The 27,851-nt window shown below is 37.9% G+C and overlaps 1 protein-coding gene across 1 annotated transcript in view; it reads left to right on the forward strand.

The window, feature by feature from the left end:
- KPNA3 (karyopherin subunit alpha 3) overlaps positions 1–27,851 on the forward strand; it is a 99,040-nt gene that overhangs the window by 41,906 nt on the left and 29,283 nt on the right. The window contains exons 2-6 of the mRNA XM_033176857.1: positions 5,833–5,877; positions 23,225–23,314; positions 23,493–23,522; positions 23,609–23,661; positions 23,800–23,895. Of these exons, the coding sequence (XP_033032748.1) occupies positions 5,833–5,877; positions 23,225–23,314; positions 23,493–23,522; positions 23,609–23,661; positions 23,800–23,895 (314 nt within the window). The remainder of the gene's footprint in view (positions 1–5,832; positions 5,878–23,224; positions 23,315–23,492; positions 23,523–23,608; positions 23,662–23,799; positions 23,896–27,851) is intronic.

The raw sequence follows: 27,851 nt of genomic DNA on the forward strand, positions 1-27,851 counted from the left end.
TTTTGTAGAGACAGAGTCTCACTGTGTTGCACAGGCTGGTCTCAAATTTCTGGGCTCAAGCAATACTCCTGCCTCAGCCTCCCAAAGTTCTGGGATTACAGGCGTGAGCCATTGTGCCTGGCCCTCTTGTAGGTTTTGTCTGTGGAGTTTGAGTTTGGCTATTCTGATGACATTTTTTTGGGTGGGGCAGGGGATGCCAAGAGATGAAAAAAATCATTGACACATCTTATTCGAGAGAAAGATAACACAGGTTTTGCATTTTAAAAAGAATCCCCTGGCTGCGTTGTGGAAAATTGATTCAGGGCATGGAAGAAGACTGGTTAGGCTATTTTAGTAGTCCAGATTAGATGATGGTGCCTTACTCTTAGATAGTGGCGGTGGAGCTGGGAGGTTTGAATCCTGTTTTGGTGACTTGTTTGATTTCAAAGGACTGAAAGAGTGAGTAGACAGGGATAGTCTCCCAGGATTGGTCTCTTGCAACTATTTGGATAGTGGTACAATTTCCTGGCATTAGCAGTATTGACAGGAGAGGAGATGTGGGGATCTTTTTGGTGAGGGTGTTAGGAAGGGAACAAGCATATTAGTTTTAAGCATACTGAGTTTGAAGCCTTAAAACAATCTCTCTTCCAGCCTCTAACATACATATGCACATATTTTAATTCTTTTGGGAGCCTTTTTCTGTCCCTCTGATTATATCTCCTTTTGATATAAAACTTAACATTTACTTTCCTATCTCAAGCTTCATACTTTTTTTTTGAGACAGAATCTCACTCTTGCCCAGGCTGGAGTACAGTGGCGCACTCTTGGCTCATGGCAACTTCTGCCTCCCCAGGTTCAAACAATTCTCATGCCTCAGCCTGTTGGGTAGCTGAGAATACAGGCGTGCGCTACCATGCCCGGCTAATTTTGATATTTTTAGTAGAGATGGGGTTTCACCATGTTGGCCAGGCTGGTCTCGAACTCCTGACTTCAGGTGATCTGCCTGCCTCTGCCTCCCAAAGTGCTGGGATTACAGGTGTGAGCCACTGCGCCCGGCCAGCTTAACACATTTTTATCACTCATTATTACTCTCATTTCCACTAGACTAGGTGTTGGCAAACCTTTTTTTTTTTTTTTTTTTTTTTTGCCAAGGCAGGGTCTCACTCTGTTGCCTAGGCTGAAATGCAGTGGCACCATCATGGCTCCTTGCACCCTTGACTTCCTGTGCTTAAGCAGTCCTCCATCTCAGCTCCCCTGAGTAACTGAAACTGTAGTTGCACACATGAGCACAATGATGCTACCTCTACAAAAAATGAAAAATCAGCTGAGTGTGGCTGTGCTTAAGTGATCCTCCTGCCTTGGCCTCCAGAAGTGTTGGGATTACAGGTGTGAACCACTGCACCTAGCCTGCTAACTTTTCCTTAAAAGGACAAATAGTAAATATTTTAGCATTTGAGGGCAAAAAGGCAAAAATAAGAGCATGATGTAGGTACTAAATATCATTTATAATGTAACCACTTAAAAAATGTAAAAACCATTCCTGTTGTGACCTACAAAAACATCCTGCCAGATTTGATACACAGGCTATAGTTTGCCGATCCCTGTGCTAGAATGTGAATTCTGTACTTGCTTCCTAGTTAGCAAATGCATTGCCCGATGTATTTTAAATGTATTGCGTAAATTTTTGTTGAATGGGTGAATGACTTATAGATTAGGAGCTTAAGAGACAGAGTGGACTAAAAATAGATACTTGAGAGTGGTCATGAAACAGTAGTTGCAGACATGAGGGTAGTTGAGATCACTTGGGAAGTATTTAAGGGAGAATATACGGGAATCCATCTTTTTCTTTAATTTAAACAAAGAGCATAATAAGTCACGACTAACTCAGAGGCACTTACATCATGTATAGTAGTCAGTACCTCTTCTTAACTGACCTAAGTGAGTTTGGCCATTTACACTCATGATTCTTTTGGGTGAATAAGTGATCTTTAATTATTAGAGATAGGTGGTAATAGATACTTTCGCCTTTGAAGTTTTGCTATTAATGAGTTATATACACAAGTCTTAGAATTCTACATATATAAACATGTATTAGTAAACAGTCACAAAAGTCACACAGTTTGTTTCATGCGTATAATACTTTTAGACTGGAGATTACCACCTTGTAAGAAAACTTCAGCCCTAAGCAGATACCATAATGTTCTGACTAGGATTAGATGATACAGTTCTCTAAGAAGAGATGGAACACAGGATCAAGGGGGTTTCTAGACACAGAAACTTCTCTGAAGTTGAGCTGTAGGGCCTGCCAGATTCTTAGACCCCAAACAAGTAAGAATCAAGGTGCCTGCATTTCTAGTCAATTCCTGTATCTTGAATAACAGTTCTACTTTAGCAGTAAAAATCTATTTCCAACTTTCCTTATGTAGATTATCAAACCAGTGTCTATAAATTGAGATGTTCATTTTTGAAGCACTTATTACCTGGGAGCTAACTCCTGTTTAGGTGTGTTTAAAATGTTAAATTAATCACCACTTAAGTGTGGTTTCCTAATTTAGTGTGGTTCTTCAGAATTTAACTCACCAATTCTTTCTATACAGAAATACCTTAGTGTGAATTAAGATGATAGAGCAGAAAATCGTATTTTGGAGCACATATGCTGCCTGGGTCTTTTTGTTATGCATCATCTTATAATAACTTATAAATAGTTAAGTGTTGCAAATATTGCAATGAAAATATTTTTCTTTTCAGTTATAGGAACAATTGGAGTAAATATTCATTTAGGTAAAATTTTTAAGTGGTAGAGTTCTAATCTTCCAGTGAATAAAGATAGCTTACAGAGTTATCAAATAACACTTCATTAATGTTGGTATTTGAAGATCATTCAACATCCATTGTCATTTTTATGAATTTATGCATAAGACATTCTCTCTATTAATAGTACTAAAGTCACAATATAGAAACATACTAAGTATAGAATTAAATTCAACGCTCTTTCTGGTGTTGAACCTTATCAAGGATAATAGTTTTTATCAGTGTATCATTCCATCACATGAAATGAATATGACTAATTTGAATTTTGTTTGGCAGTTTTGTTTATATTTAATATATATCTGTATTTAAGTGTAAGTTTATATCTAGATTATTTCAGTATACTTAGCAAACTTTATAATTTGAATTTTGTGAGATTTTTTTCCTTAAGAAGATCACTGTGGTTTTAGAAAGAGATATCACAAAAATTATTAAATAAAATACAGCATACTGAATCTGGCAGTGTATTAAAAGAATAATATACCGTAACCATATAGCCTTTATTCCAAGAATGTAAGGATGTAACCATGCTTATATGTATAATAAAAGAATCCATTATATCAGTATGTGTTGCGGGAAGTCAGGGACCCTGAACAGAGGGACTGGCTGAAGCCATGGCCAAAGAACATAAATTGTGAAGATTTCACAGACATTTATTAGTTCCCCAAATTAATACTTTTATAATTTCTTACACCTGTCTTTACTGCAATCTCTGAACATAAATTGTGAAGATTTCATGGACACTTAACACTTCCCCAATCAATAACCCTTGTGATTTCCTATGCCTGTCTTTACTTTAATCTCTTAATCCCATCATCTTACTAGGCTGAGGAGTGTGAATGTTGCCTCAGGACCCTGTGATGATTGTGTTAACTGCACAAATTGCTTGTAGAGCATGTGTCTTTGAACAATATGAAATCTGAGCACCTTGAAAAAAGAACAGGATAACAGCAATGTTCAGGGAACAAGGGAGATAACCTTAAATTCTGACTGCTGGTGAGCTGGGCAGAACACAGCTGTATTTCTGTTCTTTCAAAAGCAAATAGGAGAAATATCGCTGAATTCTTTTTCTCAGCAAGGAACATCCCTGAGAAAGAGAATGCGCCCTGAGAGTAGGCCTCTAAAATGGCCGCTTTGGGGATGGCTGTCTTGTACCGTTGAAGACAAAGGGATGAAATAAGCCCCAGTCTCCTGAAGCACTCCCAGGCTTATTAGGACAAGGAAATTCCCGCCTAATAAATTTTGGTCAGACAGGTTGTCTGCTCTCAAACCTGTCTCCTGGTAAGATGTTATCAATGACAATGTGTGCCCGAAACTTCATTAGCAAGTTTAATTTTGCCCCGTCCTGTGGTCCTGTGATCTCGCCCTGCCTCCGTTTGCTTTGTGATATTTTGTTATTACCTTGTGAAGCATGTGATCTCTGTGATCGACACCCTATTAGTACACTCCCTCCCCTTTTGAAAATCGCTAATAAAAACTTGCTGGTTTTACAGCTCAGGGGTCATCACGGAACCTGCCAACATGTGATGTCTCCCCCGAACACCCAGCTTTAAAATTTCTCTCTCGCACTCTTTCCCTTTATTTCTCAGACCAGCCGACGCTTAGGGAAATAGAAAAGAACCCATGTTGAATATCAGGGGTGGGGTTTTCCCCGATAAGTATGTTAGAGGGGAGATATATATTATTTCAGTGTTTCCTCATAAGGCATACCTCTTAATAAACTCAGAAGGATATCTTACCTTTTGATACAAAACATCTGTCTCAAATTTATTTTTATTTTCATGTTTTTAAGGCCATGCCAATGAATTTACTTTTTAAAAATATGAATCATTAGAGATACAATTCATTGATTGCAGGCATCAGAAACCATCTATGGCTGACTTAAGCAAAATCATAATTTATTGGAAGAATATAAGGTAGTTCATAAGGTGAGTAGAGAAATGGAAGAACTGGGAATTGAGCAAGTCAAGGATATAGGCATTATTTACCACCTTGTCCAAAATTCTTCCTTTGGAATTTAATGTGCCTTTTTTTCCCTTTCTCCTTAAGATTCAGAGTTATAGAGGAGATAATTCTGTTAGTGTAGTTGAGTCTCGTGACCTATTTAAGCTAGGAGAGAGTGAGCTACTTAGGTCTCATTAAGACTTCAGGATGGGAAGGATATAATTCCCCAAAGATGACTGGGTACAATTAGGGCAGGAAAATGGGTCCTAGGCAGCCAAGTCCCACCTTCTACAAAATTAACCAACAGATATCCAGTAAGATACAGAATTTGGCTTTTTAACGAATTGTAGCTCATCATTTAAAGTATAAGATGTGTCAGTCATTGAGATATTATACGTTTCTTCTTTCTTTTTTATTTATTTATTTTTTGAGACAGAGTCTCGCTCTGTCACCCAAGCTAAAGTGCAGTGGCATGATCTCAGCTTACTTCAACCTCCGTCTCCCAAGTTCAAGCGATTCTTGAGCCTCAGCCTTCAGGAGTAGCTGGGACTACAGGGGCATGCTACTGCACCCAGCTAATTTTGGTATTTTTAGTAAAGATGAGGTTTTGCCATGTTGGCTCTGGTCTCGAACTCCTGGCCCCAAGTGATCCTCCAGCCTCCTAAGGTGCTGGGATTACAGGTGTGAGCCACTGCGCCCAGCCAAGATTAAATTACTTCTAACTCAAATATCTTGAGGTTTTTTGGGGGGGAGATGCAGTCTTGCTCTGTCTCCCAGGCCTGGAGTGTACTGGCGCCACCTCGGCTTGCTGCAACCTCTGCCTCCTGGGTTCAAGCAATTCTCCTGCCTCAGCCTCCCAAGTAGCTGGGATTACAGGTGTCTGCCACCACGCCTGGCTCATTTTTTTGTGTTTTTAGTAGAAACTGGGTTTTACCATGTTGGCCAGGCTGGTTTTGAACTCCTGACCTCAAGTGATTTGCCCGCCTCGGCCTCCCAGAGTGCTAGGATTATAGGCGTCAGCCACTGCGCCCAGTTGAGATCTTTATATACTAGCAGTATCCGTATTTTGATACATCTGTAATCTTTATTTTTCTTTTCTAGACGATGCGAAGACATAGAAATGAAGTGACAGTGGAACTGCGGAAGGTAAGGTTGATTTACATTTAAAGAAAAGTAATTAGATTTTTCTGATGTTAAAATTCTGTGTATCTTGAATAATGAAAATACTGTGGCAAATTCGTGATCATCCCTAAAATCACACATCACTGGATACTTTATCATGGTCCGTATTCATAATAACTTTCATTTACTGAGGGTAGTAGGCCCTGTGTGAAGCACTTCACCATTACTGAAATTTCATAACATCTGATGAAGTTAGATACTTTTTCTTTGACATCCTCTTTCTGTGGGCTTCCTCTCCCTTTCCCCGTGTAAAAGTTATACATAGTTGTTAAAGATGCTTTAGATAAATAAATAAAAGTAGAAAAGCCTTGTATTTTCCCAACTGAAAGCAACTGTTATTAAAATTTATTGTATTTTCTTCCATTGCTTTTGGAGGATCTTAGAGTTACCTTCATCAGATTGTGTTTTCTTTTTTCTTTTTCTTTTTCTTTTTTTGAGACAGCGTTTCACTCTGTGCAGGTTGGAGTGAAGTGGTGTGATCTTGACTCACTGCAAGCTTGACCTCCCAGGCTCAAGTGGTCCTCCCACCTCAGCCGCTTGAGTAGCTATGAATAAAGGCACACCACCACACCCAGCTAATTTTGTTTATTTTTTGTAGCGACTAGGTCTCACTGTGTTGCCTAGGCTGACCTTGAATTCCTGGACTCAAACAATTCTCCTTCTGCTGGGATTACAGGCATGAACTACCATGCCTGGCCCAAATTGTGTATTCATGTGAACACATTTTATTTGAAACAAATATTTAAATTGCTAATCAAGAAAATAATAGTGAATTCTCTTTCTATACACGTATCTTTTTTTTTAATTCTTTTTTTTTTTTGAGGCAGGGTCTTGCTCTGTTGGCCAGGCTGAAGTGCAGTGGTGCAATCTTGGCTCACTGCAACCTCTGCCTTCCGGTTCATGCCGTTCTCCTGCCTCAGCCTCCCAAGTAGCTGGGACTATAGGCACCTGCCACCTTGCCCAGCTAATTTGTTGTATTTTTAGTAGAGACTGGGTTTCACCATATTAGCCAGAATGGTCTCGTTCTCCTGACCTCGTGATCTGCCCGCCTCAGCCTCCCAAAGTGCTGGGATTACAGGCGTGAGCCACTGCACCTGGCCTATACACATATCTTTTAAAAAATAAATTTAAAACTTATTTCACATCTTTGATTTTTGTCTTAGGTTAGACTTTTCCTCATCTAATTCACTCCTAAAACTCCTTCCTATATTAAATTACCATCTTGGGCTGGGTGCGGTGGTTCATGCCATCATTCCAACACTTTGGGAGGCCAAGGCGGACAGATCACCTGAGGTCAAGAGTTCGAGACCAGTCTGGCCAATGTGGTGAATCCCTATCTCTACTAAAAATACAAAAATTAGTTGGGTGTGGTCGCATGCACCTATAGTTCCAGCTACTTGGGAGGCTGAGGCTGGAGAATTGCTTGAACCTTGGAGGCAGAGGCTGCAGTGAGCCAAGGTCGCGCCACTGCACTCCAGCCTAGGTGACAGAGTGAGACTCTGTCTCAAAAAATAAAAATAAAAATCAAATTTAAAAAAAATTACCATCTTGAAACTTTTCAGTTGTAGGGAGAAGGAAGGAGGTCTTGATTCTGAAAGTACACATTCTCTTACAGTCACTAGAAATAGACTTGTGCATTTATTATTTAATAATTATTTTAAATACATACTTTGCTTCATACACTGGCTGGGTAGCTCTTCAAATCTGTAAAGTTTTAAAACAGTATTGCCAGAAGCCCATTTTAACTACATTCATAAGGTCTTCATCAGAAATGCATTTAGTTATTCAACCAAGCATTACCATTTGAGCAATTGTCTCATGGAGATGAACACTAGATAAATAATCACGTAACCAAATATATCCTTACAAATTGTGAATGATGCTATGGAGGAAAAATAGCCATGAAAGTTAACAGAGTGAAGTTTTTTAAAAATTGCACATTCAAAGGTGATTTGTCTGAAGAAATAACATTTAAGCTGAAACCTGTAGGATAAATAGGAATTAGCTTATTTTTTTCTAAATGTTTAATAAATAAGCATATTTTGAATTTTTGCCAATCAGTGTCATGCTTATTGGTATAGTATATAGTTCCTGACATCCATTCTCCTGTACCCTTTCCCCACCCCCTTTTTAAAATTAAATTTTGAAAATAACTTACTAAGAGTTGTATTATGTACTTACTAAATTTCAAAAAATTTAGTAGAATATTTTCTATGTAATTAATTAGCCCAGTAGCTCCAAAATTAGAAAATTAACAAGGAAGATCATTGTTTTGTTTCATTCATCAATGGATTAAAAGCTAATATGAGAGAGACAGAATTATTTTATGTCTATTATCTATTAATGTAATCATCGATCATTTTGTTTATTAATAAACATTAACATAAGCTTAAAAAATACTTGCTAATTCCAGTTCTCTGACAACTCCTTTATGAACACAATAATACCTTGGTAATCATATTTGCAAGTTCTTTCAGATCTTTGGGTCATTTAGACCAGAGAGATGAGTTAAGCCTTAGCTTAATAAAGTAAGGTGAGATTTTTCCAGTCTTAACACTTTAAACTTTTTTTCTTTTTCACATTTTGTTGACATACAACATACATACAAAAAGTCCACACATTGTAAGTATCCAGCTTGATAAATATTTGTAATGTGAACACATGTGTGTAACCACCAGCTCCTGGATCAAAAAAGAGAATACCCCAGGGCCTCTTTCTAGGCATTAGTTATCCCCAAAGGTAACCATTATTCTGATTTCTAACAGATTTTTTTGCATATTTAGAACTCTACATGGGTAGAATAGTGTGTGTCTTTTTTTTGTCTGGATTTTCGTTCACTGAATGAAGATTACTTTCTTTAATAGATGCAATAGAAGTAAAATTGGAATTAAGCAATTAGTATTTATTGCCATCTGTTAACATTACACCGTCTGCCCCCAGATATGGGCCCTTACTTTTCCTTAACTTTTCGTGCTTGCAATTCCACTTTAAAACTTTTTTGTTCTAGTATTCAGAAGCCTCCTCTAGTTTAATCATTTTAGCCCTTCTAATGTACTTATATATCTATGCTACTAATTTATATTTATATTTGGTTACTTGATCCTCCTGTTGTTGTGCTGCCTTCTCTAATTTATAGAACTGAAAATTCTTGCTTGTCACAGCATATCTTTTTAAATATTGACCTTAGTTGCCTTAGAGCAACTAAGGCGTGAGCCACTGCATCCGGCCTGAAGTTTTTTTTTTTGTTTGTTTGTTTCTTTTTTTTTTTTGAGATGGAGTCTGGCTCTGTCGCCCAGGCTGGAGTGCAGTGGCCAGATCTCAGCTCACTGCAAGCTCCGCCTCCCGGGTTTACGCCATTCTCCTGCCTCAGCCTCCCGAGTAGCTGGGACTACAGGCGCCCGCCACCACGCCTGGCTAGTTTTTTGTATTTTTTTAGTAGAGACGGGGTTTCACTGTGTTAGCCAGGATGGTCTCGATTTCCTGACCTCGTGATCCGCCCGTCTCGGCCTCCCAAAGTGCTGGGATTACAGGCTTGAGCCACCTGCCCGGCCCGGCCTGAAGTTTTAAGGCAACTTAGTTGCCTTAGAGCTTGTGCCCTTTCTTTTTTTCTGGGTAACATTATTTCCTTTCCAGTTACTGTGGTTCCATTTCTGAAAATACTTGTAGTAGGACCAAAAATGAAATTAACTAAAGAAATCTCAAGCAATTTCTTATTTCAAATTTAAGAATTCCCCAAGAAAGCAGTAGAAAGCAAACTTTTCCTGAAACAACGCCTAAAGTTTATTCAGACAAAACTTACTTGATTTTGATGTGATTTTGCAGAGATGTGGAGAGCTCTTCAAGAGAAGATTCCTCCACTCTTTATGGTCAGAGTATCTGTCCCTGATTCCAGGCCTTGCTCTCTCTCTTGCTCCATTGAGGAGAGAATCACATTGTTTTTATTTAGTGACATTGAGATTCTTGAAAACAAAAGAGAGCTAGTCCCCAGAGTTTCATTGAGAAATTGAACTAGTGGATATCATCCCTCAATTGTAATTCATTTTACTCCAAGGGATTTTGCTTTGAATATTTCATTTTCCCTTAGATTGTAAGCTTCTAAAGTGCAGGTAATAACCACATTCACTATCCATCTACATCCCTCCACCCCAGCCTCCCAAATAACTCCTAAGTCTCTTCCTTAACCCATCTCAAAATGCCTAATCAAATTATGTCTGTGTAGTTGATACTCATTAAGTGCTAATATTCAAGAATTAAATTTAATTATGATCTCTAAAAATATGCACTTATATTTATGTATTGAATTTTTTTTTTTTTTTTTTTTGAGACGGAGTCTTGCTCTGTCACCTAGGCTGGAGTGCAGTGGCACAATCTCGACTCACTGCAAACTCTGCCTCCCGGGTTCATGCCATTCTCCTGCCTCAGCCTCCCGAGTAGCTGGGACTACAGTCACCCACCACCGCACCGGCTAATTTTTTTTTTTGTATTTTTTAGTAGAGACGGGGTTTCACCGTGTCAGCCAGGATGGTCTCGATCTCCTGACCTCATGATCCACCTACATCGGCCTCCCAAAGTGCTGGGACTACAGGTGTGAGCCACCGCACCCGGCCTGAAGTTTTAAGACAAATACTTTAGATATAGGCTGTGCTACTCAAAAGTCCTGATCTCTGTGACAAGTTAGGGAGCTTGTGCCAAAATGTAAAAGAAGGCACTGCTTCCTTCAAGAGAGTCTTTCTGACAGAAGTAAATGGAAAGATGTCCCATGTTCATGGATTTGGAAGAATTCATATTATTAAAATATCAGTACTACCCAAAGCGAGGTACAGATTCACTACAATCTGTATCCACCTCTAATGTCATTTTTCACAGAAATAGAAAAAAATACCTCTAAAATTTGTATGAAACCACAGAAGACCCCAAATAGCCAAAGCAATCTTAATGAACCCGGAAACATCACACTAACTGATATGAAAATCTACTGCAAAGCTATAGTAATCAAAACAGCATGATAGTGACATAAAAACACACACACACACAACAGTGGAACAGAACAGAGAGCCCAGAAATAAATGCACACATTTGTAGTTGGTTGATTTTTGACAAAGGTGCCAAGAACATGCAACAGGAAAGGACAGTCTTTTCAATAAATGGTCTTGGGAAAACTGGCTATCTACATGCAGAAGAATGAGACCAGGCCCTTATTTCACACCATGTAGAAAAATCAACTCAAAATAGATTAAAATGTAAACATAAGATGTGAAACTGTAAAACTACTAGAAGAAAACACGGGGGGAAAATCTCCATGATATTGGTCTGGGCAATGTTTTCCTGGATATGACCCCAAAAACACAGAAAACAAAACAAAAACAGACAGATGCAGTTATATCAAATTTAAAAGGTTCTGCACAGCAAAAGAGACTATTAATAAAGAGAGAACCTATAGAAAATATTTGCAAACCATACATCTGATAAGGGGTTAATATTATGTAAGGAATTCAACTCAATAGCAAGAAAACTAATCAATTAAAAAATGGGCAAGGGTTGGGCATGGTGGCTCACGCCTGTAATCCCAAGACTTTGGGAGGCCAAGGCGGGCAGATCACAATGTCAGGAAATTGAGACCAAAAACACGGTGAAACCCCATCTCTACCAAAAATACAAAAAAGTAGCCGGGTGTGGTGGCACTTGCCTGTAGTCCCAGCTACTCGGGAGGCTGAGGCAGGAGAATTGCTTAAACCTGGGAGGCGGAGGCTGCGGTGAGCCAAGATCACGCCACTGCACTCCAGTCTGGGCGACAGAGCAAGACTCCCATCTCAAAAAAAAGGACAAAAACCAGAATAAACATTCTCAAAACATAGAAATGGCTAATAGGTATATTAAAAATTGTTCAACATTACTAATAATCAGAGAAATAAAATTAAAACTACTGTGAGATTTCATCTTAACACCTGTTGATAACTGTTATCAAAAAGATGAAAGATAACACATGTTGGTGTGGATGTAGAGAAAAGGAAACTCTTGTACACTCTTGGTCAGAACGTAAGTTAGTACAGCCATTATAGAAAAGCAGTATGGGAAAGTTCCTAAAAATAGAACTACCTTGTGATAAAGCAATCCCACTACTATGTATATATCCAAAGGAAAAATGAAACCTACATGTTGAAGAGATATCTGCACTCCCATGTTTATTGTATCACAATACCCAAGATAAGGAATCAACCTAAATGTCCACCAGTAGACAAACAGAAAAAGAAAATGTGATATGTGTACATAGTGGAATACTTTTCAGCCTTAAAAGAAAGAAACCCTCTCTTTTGCAACAACATGGACGAACTTGGAGGACATTACATTACCAGAAATAGGTCAGGCAAACAAGGCAAATATCACATGCTCTCACTTATACATGGAGTCTAAAAAAAGCTAGACTCATAGAAATAGAGAGTAGGATGGTGGTTACCAGGGGTAGGAGGCACAGGGATTTGGGGAGATACTGATCAAAGTATCTGGGTAGCTGGGACTACAGGTGCTCAACACCATGCTCAGCTAATTTTTTGTATTTTTGGTAGAGACGGGGTTTTGCCATGTTGCCCAGGCTGGTCTTAAACTCCTGAGCTCAATCTGCCCGCCTTAACCTCCCAAAGTTCTGGAATTACAGGCATGAGCCACTGCACTCAGCTGTGTTTATTAACTTATAAAAGCCATTCCACAGCATATATATACTTCAAAGCATCATGTTTTACTCAATAAATATATAGAATTTTTGTCAACTTTTAAAAAATATTATGTTTAAAGTAGGTCTTTCTGTCTAAAGAACTGAACTAAACAGTGTGCTTAGTTTCACAATTGATTTATGTTCTGGCACAAGCTCCCCTCCCCACCTTTTTTGTTACTTTAGACGCTTATCACCCTGAAGGTAAAACCTCCCTTATCTTGTAGCAGAACTGTAACAAATAGTTTGAGAATTATTAACCAGTGTAAGGATCACACTTCAAATAACAGATATTGATCCGTCAAAATTGAGGATGACAGATGACATCTGTTTATTAATATTTACTGTTTACCTGGCCTCTGACTCCTTTTGTGTGAGTTGTTTTTTCTCTTAACCTCCTTGTTCTCTTTCTTCCCAATTTAGTGAGGCTTTTATGCATCAACACTTAAACACATTTGTACCTCCTTTTTTTTAATCACATTGTAGACAGAGTTATGTAGGAATTAAGTGACTTGCATAGTCACACGCTAATAAATGGCAGAGCTCTTAACCATTATGCTATAATGCCTCTCAAAATACATGTGTGTTGGTTGAATAATGCTTCGTGGGTTGAGAATAAGCTCAAAAACCTGTTACTTGTATTTTCAACTTTCGGCACATTATATTAAACTTGATCTAATCTTTTCTTGATGATTGGTCAGTCAGATAGGCCTAAGTCCCCCCCCCCCCTTTTTTTTTTTGAGATGGGGTCTCGCTCTATTGCCCAGGCTGGAGTCCAGTGGCGCGATCTCGGCTCACTGCAAGCTCCGCTTCCCGGGTTCACGCCATTCTCCTGCCTCAGCCTCTCAAGTAGCTGGGACTACAGGCACCCGCCACCACACCCAGCTAATTTTTTTGTATTTTTAGTAGAGACGGGGTTTCACCGTGTTAGCCAGGGTGGTCTTGATTTCCTGACCTCGTGATCCACCCACATCGGCCTCCCAAAGTGCTGGGATTACAGACGTGAGCCACTGCGCCCGGCCAAGTCCCTTATTTTCATTAGATTTGGAGGTGAGGCAGGTTTAAGATCCTACATAAAGAAAAAATCCACCCAAGTGCCCCACTTGGTTGATAAGATCCAGTACTTGTTTTAGTTAATTGTTTGAAATATATTTTTAAAAATACTCTAAATTCCCCCATATCAACAAGCCAGAGAAGAAAAATACGATCATATCAGTTACTCATTTCTGGTAAAAGGAATAGAAAGGAATTACCTCATCTTGATAAAGAGCACCACAAAAACCTCACAGCTAACATCATACTTAATGATGAAAGACTAAATGCTTTCCCCTGAGATTCAGAAGCAAGGTGGTGATGTCTATCATAACTGCTCTTACCCAGTATAATGTTGGAGGTTCTAGCCATTACCCTATAAGGCAAGAAAAAGAAATGAAAGGTATGTAGTTTGTAAAGGAAGAACTAAAACTGTCCCTATTTGCAGATAATGTGATTATCTGTGTAGAACATCCCAAGGAATCTATCAGAAAGCTCCTGGAACTAACAGGTGAGTTTAGCAAGGTCCCAGAATAAAGAAATCAGTCGCATTTATGTATGCTGAACATGTAGAAACCAAAATAAAAAAATACAACTTTTAGACAACTCAAAGAAAAGAAAATACTTCCGTATACATTAACAAACATGTACAGGATTTATACAGTGAATATTACAAAATACTGATGAAAGACATGGAACAAGACTTAAAGAAATGGAGAGACGTATACCGTGTTCATGGATTGGAAGCCTCAACATAATAATGACATTGATGCTCCCTAAATTGATCTCCCTAAATTGATCCTATTGAAATTCAACCAAGATATTTTGTGGACATAGACAAACATTTAAAAATATGTATGGAAAAGCACAGTCTCTAGAATAACTAAAACTTAACAAAGAAGAAAAAGAGGAAATTATTTCACCTAATATGAAAGCTTATAGTATATAGCTATAGTAATCAATACTGTGTGTTATTGCTAGAAGGAAAGACATAGACAACAGAACAGAAAATATAACACAGAAATATGCCTGCACAAATACATCCAGTTGATTTATAGCAAAGTTACAAAACCAATTCAATGGAAGGAAGGATAGCTTTTTCAAAAATGATGAGCCTGAACTTCACACCTTATGCAAAAATACAAAATGGGTTATAGACTTAAATGTAAAGCACAAAGCTATAAAACTTTTAGGAAAAAACATAGAGAATTTTCTGGATCTGGAAAGAAGCAAAGAGTTATATTTGACCACAAAAGACTAATCCATAAAAGAACAATTGATAAATTGGACCTGATTAAATTAAAAATTTTGCTGTGTGAGAGCCCATATGAAAAGATAGAAAAGACAAGCTAGATATTGGAAGAAAATATCTGTTAAACCACATATCCAGTAAAAGACTAGTATCCAGTACGTATAATGAACTCTCAAAACTCAGCAGTAAGAGCCAGGTGCAGTGGCATATATGTGTATTCCCAGCTACTCAGGAGGCTGGGGCAGAAACAACACTTGAGCCCAGGAGTTGGAGGCTGCAGTATGCTATGATCTTGCCTATGGACAGCCACTGCACTCTAGCCTGGGCAACATAGTGAGACCCCTGACTCAACACACACACACACTCTTAATAGTAAGAAAAACCAAAACAATCTAATTTAAAAAGATGTGAACAGTCATTTCATTGAAAGGAGGACATACAGACATTAAATAAGCACATGAAAAGATGTTCAGCATCGTTAGCTATTAGGGAAATAGAGATTAAAGCCACAACTACACATCTATCAGAACAGCTAAAATAAATAGTGTCAACACCAAATGCTGGCAACAATGTGGAGAAACTGATCACTCATGTTAGTGGTGGAAACGTAAAATGGTACAGTCACTCTGGAAAACAGTTTGTCCGTTTTTTGTCTAAACATGAAACCTCTGTGTAACCCAGTGCTTACAGTCCTGGACATGTATCCCAGAGAAAGGAAAATTTATATTCATATGAGATCTGTACATGCATGCCTGTATAGCAACTTTATTTTTAATGGCCAAAACTTAGAAACAACACAGATGGCCTTTAATGGGTAAATAGACATACTGTAATATATCTACAGTATATCAATATGATAAAATACTATTCAGCAATAAAAATGAACAATTACATAAGCAACAGTTGTTGATACAAGCAACAATTTATATAAATCTCCGAAGAAGTATGCTGAGCCTATGATTCTGTCACAAAAAGGTTGTATGCCGTATGATCCCATTTATATAACATTTTTGAAATGATAAAATTTTAGAAATGGAAGACAGGTTAATAGTTGCCAGGGGTTATATAGGGTGTCAGAGAGATGAGAAGGATGTGGTTTTGCATATAAAAGGTCAGGAGGCATGCATCTTATGTTTTTGGAATTGTTTGCCATCTTGACTCTGGTGGTAGATAACATGAATCTATACAGGTGATAAAACTGTATGGGATGTAATACACACACACACGCAAATACATGTAAAATGAGGTCTAAATAAAACAAATGGATTGTATCAATGTCAGTATCCCAGTTGTAATATAGTTTTGCAAAGTGTTAACATTGGGGTAACCTGGGTAAAGCATACAAGGGATCTCAATATTATTTCTTTTTTTTTTTTTGAGACAGAGTCTCACTCTGTCGCCCAGGCTGGAGTGCAATGGCGCCGTCTCTGCTCACTGCAAGCTCCACCTCCCAGGTTCACGCCATTCTCCTGCCTCAGCCTCCCGAGTAGCTGGGACTACAGGTGCATGCCACCACGCCCGGCTAATTTTTTATATTTTTAATAGAGATGGGGTTTCACCATGTTAGCTAGGATGGTCTCGATCTCCTGACCTTGTGATCCGCCTGCCTTGGCCTCCCAAAGTCCTGGGATTACAGGCGTGAGCCACTGCACCCGGCCCATATTATTTCTTATAACTGCATGTGAATATACAATTATCTCAATAAAAATTTCAGTTACCAAAAAAAGCCTAAGTTAGTATCCAAAAAAGCAGCTATTTGATAATGATCCTGCAGGGAAAAAAGAAACGTGCATTAGATTGTCAGTTCTTACATGATTGATGAACCAATAGTGTTATTTTAAAAAATTTGTTTCAATCAAAGTGTAATACACTGAACAGAGTGCCCAAAATGTAAACTTATAAAACTTGTGGGTGAATATCCATGTAGTCATGCAGCAGTAATATCATTTCATAAATGTTAATAGTGAGGGGAATTTTCATTGAGTATGTTTTCCTGCCTCGTTAAAAGCATTTAGATGCAACCAGGGTTGGACTGTTTCTAAAATTAAAAAAAAAAAAAGAAAGAAAAGAAAACAAACCCTAAGGAACTAAAGCCTAAACTAGATGAGGATTTAAAATTAGGGTATTATTGGATAAAAACATTTAATTACTTATTTCAAGCTTGAAAGGGGGCTGATAAATAATGTAATTATCCTTTTCATAAGATTTAAAAGAAGTGACATCAAATTTGCTCCACAAGTTTAGGTATAGAATTGCAAGCCAGTTTTTCAAGATGGAAAGAAGAATTTGGAATGAAAAGGAAGTACTTTATGTACAGATTAATAACATATAGAACTTACTAACTCAAACAATATATTAAGTTGGGTTATAAGAAATTGCCCATAGTTAACTGCTTTGACCTACAAAACAGTTCATGTGGTTCAACCTAGTAGAAAACAAGATCCAAAAGGGCTAGATAAATACACGCATACATGGATAATAGATTAATAATGGATTTTTAAAGGAATTTAAGAAATCCAGCTAATCCATATGTGTGTTTAAGGATTAGTTGGGTATTGAAGTTAGGGAAGTTCCCATAACCCCTGAGCTTCTTTCTCACTTGACAAAAGAGAAGTATACCCTTTATGGATGCTGAATTTATTGTAGTGCAGTTTTCAGGAGAGTAAAAATCTCTAGGTATCAAGTGAAGGGACAGTTTAAGTTATTGGTTTTAATGATTAATCTGACCATTAGAAACCTGCCCAGTGATTATTTTTCCTTGGCTTGTACTTATTTTTGTTAAGAGTAAAGTATGGGGCGGGCGCAGTGGCTCAAGACTGTAATCCTAGTACTTTGGGAGACTGAGGCGGGTGGATCACCTGAGGTCAGGAGTTCGAGACCAGCCTGACCAACATGGAGAAACCCCATCTCTATTAAAAATACAAAATTAGCCGGGCGTGGAGGCACTCAGGAGACTGAGGCAGGAGAATCACTTGAACCCGGGAGGCGTAGGTTGCAGTGAGCCGAGATCGCACCATTGCACTCCAGCCTGGGCAATAAGAGCAAAAACTCCATCTTAAAAAAAGAAAAAGTGAAGTATGGTTCTTGTGCCATAGATATTTTGGTCTATGTTAGGATGTTTTCAGTTTAAATGCAGGGGTTGTTACCTAATGTTTGATAAAAGAAAGAATTTACTAAGAAGCTATAATAGCTTTAAACTAGTATATGCCTAATAGCATGTCTCTCTCTCTCTCTCTCTCTTCTCTCTCTCTCTCTATATATGTGTGTGTATATATAAAGTCAAAATTTGCAAATTTAGAAGAGGAAATTCATCAAATAATCATTGTGGGAGATTGTCTTCTTAGTAATGAATAAACACCAATTAAGAAGAGATAGAAAATGTAAATAATTCACAAATTTTAACTAATAAACACATGTAAAACCACATATGTATTTGGAAACTGGTTTTATGATAGAATAAGTTATAGTTTCCAAACTGTGCACTGAGGTAACATGGGGCTCCACAGTGACCTGAAAGAGTCTTTGGGATATTTTAATTTTGGGAGAAATACAGTGACATCTTTCAGACACCACAGACTTAGATCTTGAGATAGTCCACAGTTTAAACATTTAAATAACACTACATTCCTTTCTACAGTTATTTTATCTAAGAGTGAAATAATTTTTTCTTTCAATTTATTTGTTTTTCTTTTCTTTTTCCCAAATGAGTACTTTGGCCTACACTGTGGACTGAGAAAGTTTGGGAACTTCTAGTATAAAGCAGGTGTCAGCTAATTTCAGTGTGTTGTACATACATGTTCTCTGACCACAATATAATTAGAATAAGACAGTTACAAAAACCTCATGTTTTAAAGTACGTCTGAATATATTGAATATATTGAGCATCAAAGAAATCTTAATGGAATCTAAGAATACCTAAAAATGAACAGTAGGAAAACTATTACATGTCAGAACCTGTAGAATACGGTTAAAGTGGTAATTCGAGACAAATTTATAGCAAGTAGAGAGAAGGAACAACAACAAAATACTAGGAATTTTAGAAGTCATATTAATTTAAATACAGCATAAATTTAAAAACATGAGTGCATCAGCTAGTTTTTTGCTGCATGATACACCACTCCAAACTTTGTAGCTTAAAACGATAGCCATTTTATTGAGCTAACGGTTTTGTGGGTTGGTGGAGTGGGTTTTTCTCGCATAGGCCAGTTCAGCTGTTTTCTGCAGGCTTCCCTTATTGTCTCTGGTCAGCTGGCAGGGTTGGTTGGTGACTAGATGATCTAGCATGGTCTCAGGTAACTTGGCTGGGACTTGGTTGTCTCATTCTCATGAGACACGCAGTCTCATTCTCCATGGCTCAGTGTTCACAGGATGGTTTCAGGAAAAAAGTAGCAAAAGAGAACCTGTCCCTGATGTGTAAGCACTTTTCGAGTCTGTTTGCTTAACGTCCCATTGCCAAAGTAAGTCACACAGCCATGCCTGCAGTCAGTATGGGACTGGATATGGGAAGGGGAATTACTGCCATTTTTGCAAACAATCTACAATTTAAGTATGAGCAAACTTACGCAAATAGGCAAGGCACAGTGACTCACGCCTGTAATCCCACCACTTTGGGAGGCCAAAGCAGGCGGATCACTTGAGGCCAGGAGTTCGAGACCCGCCTGGACAACATGGTAAACCCTGTCTCTTCTAAAAATACAAAAATGAGCTGGGCATGGTGGTGCTCGCCTTTAATCCCAGCTACTTAATGAGGCTGTGAGGCAGGAGAATCACTTGAATCTGGGAGGCGGAGGTTGCAGTGAGCCAAGATCATGCCACTGTACTCCATCCTGGACAACAGAGTGAGACTCTGTCTCAAAAACAAAAATCAAGAAAACAAAAAACTTACGCAGATAAATTTGGAGATTTATGTGAAGAGGGCAATTTCCTAGCAGAAAAAACTAATTTACCCAGCTGACTCAAGAAGATAACCTGAATAGATCTTAAAAAAAAAAAAATCAAAGAGGCTAGGCGCGGTGGCTCACTCCTGTAATCCCAGCATTCTGAGAGGATGAGGTGGGCAGATCACCTGAAGTCAGGAGTTCGAGACCAGCCTGACCAACATGGAGAAACCCTGTCTCTACTAAAAATACAAAATTAGCCGAGTGTGGTGGCGCATGTCTGTAACAGCTACTTCGGAGGCTGAGGCAGGAGAATCATTTGAACCCGGGAAGTGGAGGTTGTGGTGAGCCGAGATTGCGCCATTGCACTCGAGCCTGGGCAACGAGAGCGAAATTCTGTCTCAAAAAAAAAAAAAAAAATCAATTTAATACAGCTAAAAATTTAACCTCTCCCACCATCCTGTAAAAGAAAAGGTAGTCTTACAGGTGGAACTCTGGCAGACATTGAAGGAACAGATAATTCCAGCCTTATTAAATGATTTCAGAGAAGGTAAAGAGGGAACACTTCCCAACTCATTTTATGAAGCTGGCAAAACCATGATCCCAAGCAACAGACCAAGACAGTCTGAGAAAAGATGCTTTTTAGCCAGTTTCACTTAGGAACATTGAGGAAAAAAATCCTAAATAAAATATTAACAAATTGATTTCAGGAATGAATATTTTTTTAAAAATTCTAATAAAGTTTCCAGGACTTGCAGGGATATTTTAATATTAGAAAGTCATTTAATTTACCATATTTACAGATGAAAGTGGAAATATAATATCCATTTCAATAGATGGAAAGAAGCACAATTTGATGAAATTAAGCACTCATTCATGGCTTATAAAGAAAAAAGTTATTAGCAAGTTAGGAATAGAAAGGAGTTGCCTCGCCCGATAAAGGGTATCTACCAAAAAAGACAGCATACATCCTATATAATGATAAAATGCTATCCCCAGATTGGAGATCTGTATATGTAGGAAACTTTAGTTGTATTTATGCTTTATATTTCTTCTATTCCAGAAATACTTGGAAAGGAGGAATAGAGGGAGTAAGATTCCTTAAAGACCTCTGGAAGCTTGATTGATCAGGCTCTGGAAAAGAGGAAAATAGAGTCAAAGAATGAAAATAGAATGGAATCAGTGTTAAAATCATTTGGGGGTAGGGGTTAACTTGTCAGTAAACTTTGTTAAAACTGTTTAAATGGATTAAATCCAAGAGATGTTAAACATTTCTATATATATTACAACATAGAGTGTAACTGTAATTTTTTTTTTAATTTTACACAATTTCAGATTTGTAGTTTGAAGTTCAAAGTTGTGAGAATAGTATAGAAACATCATATACCCTTCACTCAGCACCCAGGTTCCCTAGCATTTTTCATATTTGCATTATTATCTTTGTATACATTTTTTTCCTTGAACCAGTTAAATTGCAAGCATCATGCTTCAATTCCCTTAATACAACAACTTATATTTCATAAAAACAGATAGTTTCCCAATGTAAGCACAGTACACTTGTCAAACTAACTTAGGTAAAAATCTACCATTCAATCCATAGAACCAATTTAGATTTTGCATATGGTTCCCAGTTATGTCCTTTATAAATCCAAGATCCAAGCCAAGATCAGAGATGGCATTTAGTTGTCATGTTTCTTTAGTCTCCTTCAATCTGGAACTCTTCCTCAGTCTTTATCTTTCATGACTACATTTTTGAAGAATATAGGGCTTTTTTTTTTTTTTTTTTTTGGTAGAATGACAGACTTGGGTTTTTCTGGCATTTCTCAGGTTATTTATTTATGTTAGGAATACCACAGAAGTTATGTTTTATTAGTACACAAGACCCCAGGAGGCACACAGTGTTGATTTGTTCTTCACTGATAGTGACACCTTTTGTCATTTGGTCAAGAATGCTGTCTGCCAAGTTTTCCCACTTTAATGAATATTCTGTGGGAAGCCACTTGAAACCATGTAAAATATCACTGCATGGATTTGAATATATACACACACACACACACACATATATATATAATGAGGTGCTTATAATGTGAGATTATATAATGTGAGATGCTGTAATTTAAAAATATTTTAGAATTGGTTAAGTTACTAAAGAAGTATGCTTATACAAGTGGAAATTGGTAAACTACTAATGATTGACATATATAGACACCAGTTTATTTAAATGTGCTTGCTTATACCCAGCACAAAAATTGGCATGCGGATAAGCATGTTTCTATATCCGTATAGAAATAAGTATCTGAATCTTATTTTCTAGTTTATCTGAATTTTAACATCAATAGTAATGTCTCTTCAGTAACTTTGTTATAATGAAATACCTTGTAAATATAGCAAACATTAGAAGTTTGCCTTTTGAAATTTTTAATTGAAAAGGATGTTAGACATTATTTGGTCTCTTGATGTAACTTGTTTTAATTCTATAGAAAAACTAAAAACTTAGAGAAAATCCTTGATTTAGTCACAGCTACATGTGTAAAATGGCACAGGTTACCGTAACAAACAATTGAAGTTCAGTGAAATTTGGAAATTGATTTGCTAATAGAGAATTTTTGTTTGTAAAAGCCAGATAGCAAGAGTTTAAATCTGAGATGATGGCGGGTAGGCGGCATTTATGTTCATGAATTCCTACTCCCCACACCTAGCAAGCATATGCAAACCTCAACATTTGAGCATTGGGCTCTTCCCATTAAGCTGGTTTCTTAATAAACTGCTGCAGGTAACCATTAGCCATAAGTAAATGAAAACTAGCATGCCAGTTGAAATATATTTGCTAGACTTTATAATAATATTGCATCTCCAAATTTAAATCTTTCCTAGAGATTAGGAGGCACACCAACATGGCCAAAACAGTTGGTGCTGGCCTGTGCTCATGCCTATAATCCCCGCACTTTGGGAGGCTGGAGGCAGGCAGATCACTTGAGGCCAGGAGTTTGAGATCATTCTGGCCAACATGGCAAAAATGCATCTCTACTAAAAATATAAAAATTAGCCGGGTGTGGTGGCTCATGACTGTAATCCCAGCTACTCAGGAGGTTGAGGCATGAGAATCACCTGAACCCGGGAAGCAGAGGTTGGAAGTGAGCTAAGATTGTGCCACTGCACTCCAGACTGGGTGACAGAGTAAGACTCTTGTCTCAAAAAAAAAAAAAAAAAAACTACAGTGGGTGCTTAATGAAGCGTGTGTGTAAAAGCAAGCCAGGTAATTTTGTTACCAAAGCGAGAATGTGACCCTTGTCATTGGTTTGCAGTATGCACGTTTAATTCATATTATCCTTATGTGTTCAGTATTTGTTTCATAATTGCCTAGTACAGTTGAAGTCGTTTTAATGGATTTTTCATTAACAGCAGTCCTTACGACTTCTTAAGCATTTATTGGTTGCCTTTCAGAACAAAAGAGATGAACACTTATTGAAAAAGAGAAATGTTCCCCAAGAAGAAAGTCTAGAAGATTCAGATGTTGATGCTGATTTTAAAGCAGTAAGTTACCATGTTTTTATAGTGACTTTAATTTTTATAGTAACTGTGAGAACTTCATTTTTAATATGACACCAACTTTATAATAAGTATATTAACTTTAACTTTATCGGGTACACTATTTAATGAATGTGATTTTGCTAATAAACTCTGCTGAACTATGTTTTTTTTTCTTTTTAAGCAAAATGTAACACTAGAAGCTATATTGCAGGTATGTTATTAATTTAATATTCTCATTTTGAAGTATTTTGAAATTGATTTTTTTTTCATTTCTGAAATTTACATTTGGTATTGCAGAATGCCACAAGTGACAACCCAGTGGTCCAATTGAGTGCTGTCCAGGCAGCAAGGTAAATACTACTTTGTCCAGAGAGAGAATTGTGTCATTCCTCAGTCGTGTTACCTGGTGGTCTAGAAGTTAATACGTTGTTATTTCTTTTCACAGTTTGAAAATTATAGCAATTAATTTCTTATATTTATTTTCCTAGAAAACTGCTATCCAGTGACAGAAATCCACCGATTGATGACTTAATAAAATCTGGGATTTTACCAATTCTAGTCAAATGTCTAGAAAGGGATGATAAGTAAGTATGGATTTGACTCCCTATTCAGTTTTTTTCAGTTAATTTTAAAGTTTGGATTATTATTTAACCAGTGAGTTCAGTTTGGCTTTGTACTTATGATGTTTTTCAGTTGTCATATATTTTAATTTAATTTTATTATTCTGTGATTATATCTAGCAGACTCAGAGTGCTTCTCGCTTTGATTTCTGAAGGATGTGTGTGTTTTCTAGGAAATTTTTATCTGTTTATTGCCTGCTTTAACTTATCTCAAATATTTATAGTCTTTGTTAGGACTTTTTATTAAGTAATATTTTAAAACAACCCAAATAATGTTTGAGTCACTCTTTGCTTATGAGTCTATATATAGATTAACCTCGTGACTAAGTCAGCGTGAATGGTTTCCAGAACTAAGTGACTCTTTCTTACCCTGGGAATCTTCCACCTGATTACTGATCCTCTGTGTTGTCTTTAACGGGATGATAAGTTGTCCAACATCAGACTTTTTGTCTGCAAATTAAGAATAAGGGGACAGGTTATACTTACCCAGAAGAGAAGAAGCAAAACTCAGTGGCATCTTTTGAGGAACTGATCCTATTTCCATTTTTGTTTAGTGATATCTCAGTGCTGTGCCTTAAACTTCGTTAATTTGGATTAACTGGGGAGAATATAAGTTTGAACTCCAAATATATTAAAACAAATGCTTTTTTTGCATTTAAGAGCATCTAGACTGAAACTTGGGATATTTTGCTAAATGTTGTCCAAGGAATTTTCAGTTGGCTAGATAAGAATAGTGGTATATAAATGTTGCCACTAAGAGTTTTTAGTATTTAAAAATACCATTTGCTTTCATTGTGTGCCACAACCTTTCCCATTCTCCACCCCCAGGCCCTTAACACTTTTTAAAATACTATCATGTTTGTTTTCTATAACAGTGTTTATTTAAGTAAAGGTAAGTTTTATTTTAGCTGTTGAAAAAATAAATTCTGCCCGGGTGTGGTAGCTCACACCTGTATAATCCCAGCACTTTAGGAGGCCAAGGTGGGTGGATTGCTTGAGTCCAGGTTCAAGACCAGCCTGGGCAATGTGGCAAAATCCCAGCTCTACCAAAAAAGAAAAAAGAAAACAAACAAACAAAAAAAACCCCCCACGAAAATTAGCCAGGCATTGTGGCACATGCCTGTAGTCCCATCTGCTTGGGAGGCTGAGGTGGGAGGATCGTCTGAGCCTGGAATGTGGAGATTGCCATGAGCCAATATCGTGCCATTGCACTCCAGCCTGGGTAATAGAGCAACCCTGACTCAAAAATAAAATAAATTCGGCCGGGCGCGATGGCTCACACCTGTAATCCCAGCACTTTGGGAGGCCGAGGTGGGGGGTCACGAGGTCAGGAGATCAAGACCATTCTGGCTAACATGGTGAAACCCCGTCTCTACTAAAAAATACAAAAAAAAAAATTAGCCGGGCGTGGTGTCGGGCGCCTGTAGTCCCAGCTACTTGGGACGCTGAGGTAGGAGAATGGTGTAAACCTGGGAGGCGGAGCTTGCAGTGAGCCGAGATGGCACCCCTGCACTCTAGCCTAGGTGACAGAGTGAGACTCTGTCTCAAAAAAATAAATAAAAATAAATAAATAAATAAAATAAGTCCTATCTACTTTTACCTTTAGGACCTTCCACTTCTTTTTTTTTTTTTTTGGAGACAGAGTCTCCCTCTGTTACCCAGGGTAGAGTGCAATGTGCAGTGGTGCAATCTTGTCTCACTGCAATGTCCGCCCCCCACGTTCAAGCGATTCTCGTGCTTCAGCCTCTTTGAGTAGCTGGGATTATACGTGTGGCTAATTTTTGTATTTTTAGTAGAGATGGGGTTTCACCATGTTGGCCAGGCTAGTCTCGAACTTTTGACCTCAGGTGATCCGCCTGCTTTGGCCTCCCAAAGTGCGGAGATAACGGGCGTGAGCCACTGTGCCCGGCCTAGGGCCCCTTGTTTGTGGCCAACTTCTCTTCTTTTTTTTTTTTTTCTTTTCTTTCCAGCCTTTTATATATAGACTCATTTGTGTGGGTGTGTCTGTGAAACATAACATATATAATACAGAAAAATATGCTAAAATATATACAGCTTAATGAATAATTATAAAACACAGACCTCTGTAACCACCACCCAAAGCAAAAACAGAAAATTTTCCGTGATTTGGATCTGACTTTATGGATTTGTCATGGGAAGTTGTGTTATAATGTAAAAGGCCATATACTTTGGAGCCAGATTGACTGTGGTTCAAATCCAGGGTTTGCTGTTGATGAAAATCCAAGTGGCTTTTGAACCTCAGGTATCTCATCTATAAAAATTAGGTGATGGTAAGGAATGGAAATAATACATAAAAAGCACTCTACACAATGTCAGGCTTATAATAAATGTCCATTTGTTATTACACTCATTTATTTTTTCTATTTCTTTTTTTCCACATGACATCTTGGAAGACTTTCTCTGGCTTTATAATTTTATTTTTTACATTTATCCATTTTCTCATTTAAGTCCCTCATTCCCAGTATTTTGCCAAACCACCTAACCAGCTTAATAACTTTCTCCTTCCAGTCTGAGGCAACATATACTATCTTACTATTTTTGGTCTTACTGGTTTTTTTACTACTTCTCTGCCTCTGATATACCATCTTATTTCCTACCTTCTGCTAGAATTCATGTACAGGGGAAATTTTAAAAGTTTGTGGAAAAATGGAATCAAAGATAATAAAATATATAAACTTGATTTCTCAACATAAGCTCCATCATGGTCAAGACACTTTTGTAAGTGATACTACCAGCCATTGTCTATCCCTAAAGAACTGAGGGTCCTGGGAATTTAACCATGTCAGCGCAGTCTTTTTCATGATATTAACTGAAGAAAACTAGATGCCCTTTACAGGTTGTTTTTTTAAGATTAGGAAACAAAAAGAAGTTACAAGATGCCAAATCAGAACTGTAAGGTGCATACCTAATGAGTTCTTATTGATTCTCTTGCAAAATTGCTCTTGTTTGATGAGAGGAATGAGCAGAAACATTGTGGTGGAGAAAGACTCTCTAATAAAGCTCTCCCAGGCTTTTTTCTGCTAAAGCTTTGCCTGACTTTCTCAAAACACTCTTGTAATAAGCAGATGTTATCATTCTTTGACCCTCTAGAAGGTCAACAAGAATAATACCTTGAGCATCCCCAAAAACTTTTTTTTTTTTTTTTTTTTTTTTGAGGCGGAGTCTCGCTCTGTCACCCAGGCTGAAGTGCAGTGACGTGATCTCGGCTCACTGTAAGCTCTGCCTCCCGGGTTCAGGCCATTCTTCTGCCTCAGCCTCCCGAGTAGCTGGGACTACAGGCGCCTGCCACCACACCCGGCTAATTTTTTGTATTTTTGGTAGAGACGGAGTTTCACTGTGTTAGCCAGCATGGTCTTGATCTCCTGACCTCGTGATCCGCCCGCCTCGGCCTCCCAAAGCGCTGGGATTACAGGCGTGAGCCACCGCGCCCGGCCAGCTTTGATTTTACTTTGTCTTCAGGATCATACTGGGAAAGCCATGTTTCATCTACTCTTAGAATTCCTTGAAGAAATACTTCAGGACCTTGATCCCACTGGTTTAAAAATTTCATTGAAAGCTCTGCTCTTGTCTACAGCTTATCTGGGCACAATGGTTTTGACACCTATCAAGGGGAAAGTTTGCTCTACTTTAATTTTTCAGTCGTAATTGTGTGAGCTGAACCAGTCGAGATGTCTGGGGTACTGGCAATTGTTTCTGCTGTTAATCAACAATCATCCTCTATTAGGGCATGACCAAGATTAATTTTTTCCTCAGATATTGATGTTGTTTGCCACCGTGGACTTCATCTTCAACATCGACTTGTCCCTTGTTGAAAGGAGTTAACCATTTGTAAACTGCTGATTTCTTTGGGGGCATTTTCCCCATAAACTTTTAAGTGCATCAGTGAATTCACCATTATT

This window comes from Trachypithecus francoisi, unplaced genomic scaffold, assembly GCF_009764315.1.
Source record: "Trachypithecus francoisi isolate TF-2019V2 unplaced genomic scaffold, Tfra_2.0 Lachesis_group18, whole genome shotgun sequence".
Lineage (NCBI taxonomy): Eukaryota > Metazoa > Chordata > Mammalia > Primates > Cercopithecidae > Trachypithecus > Trachypithecus francoisi.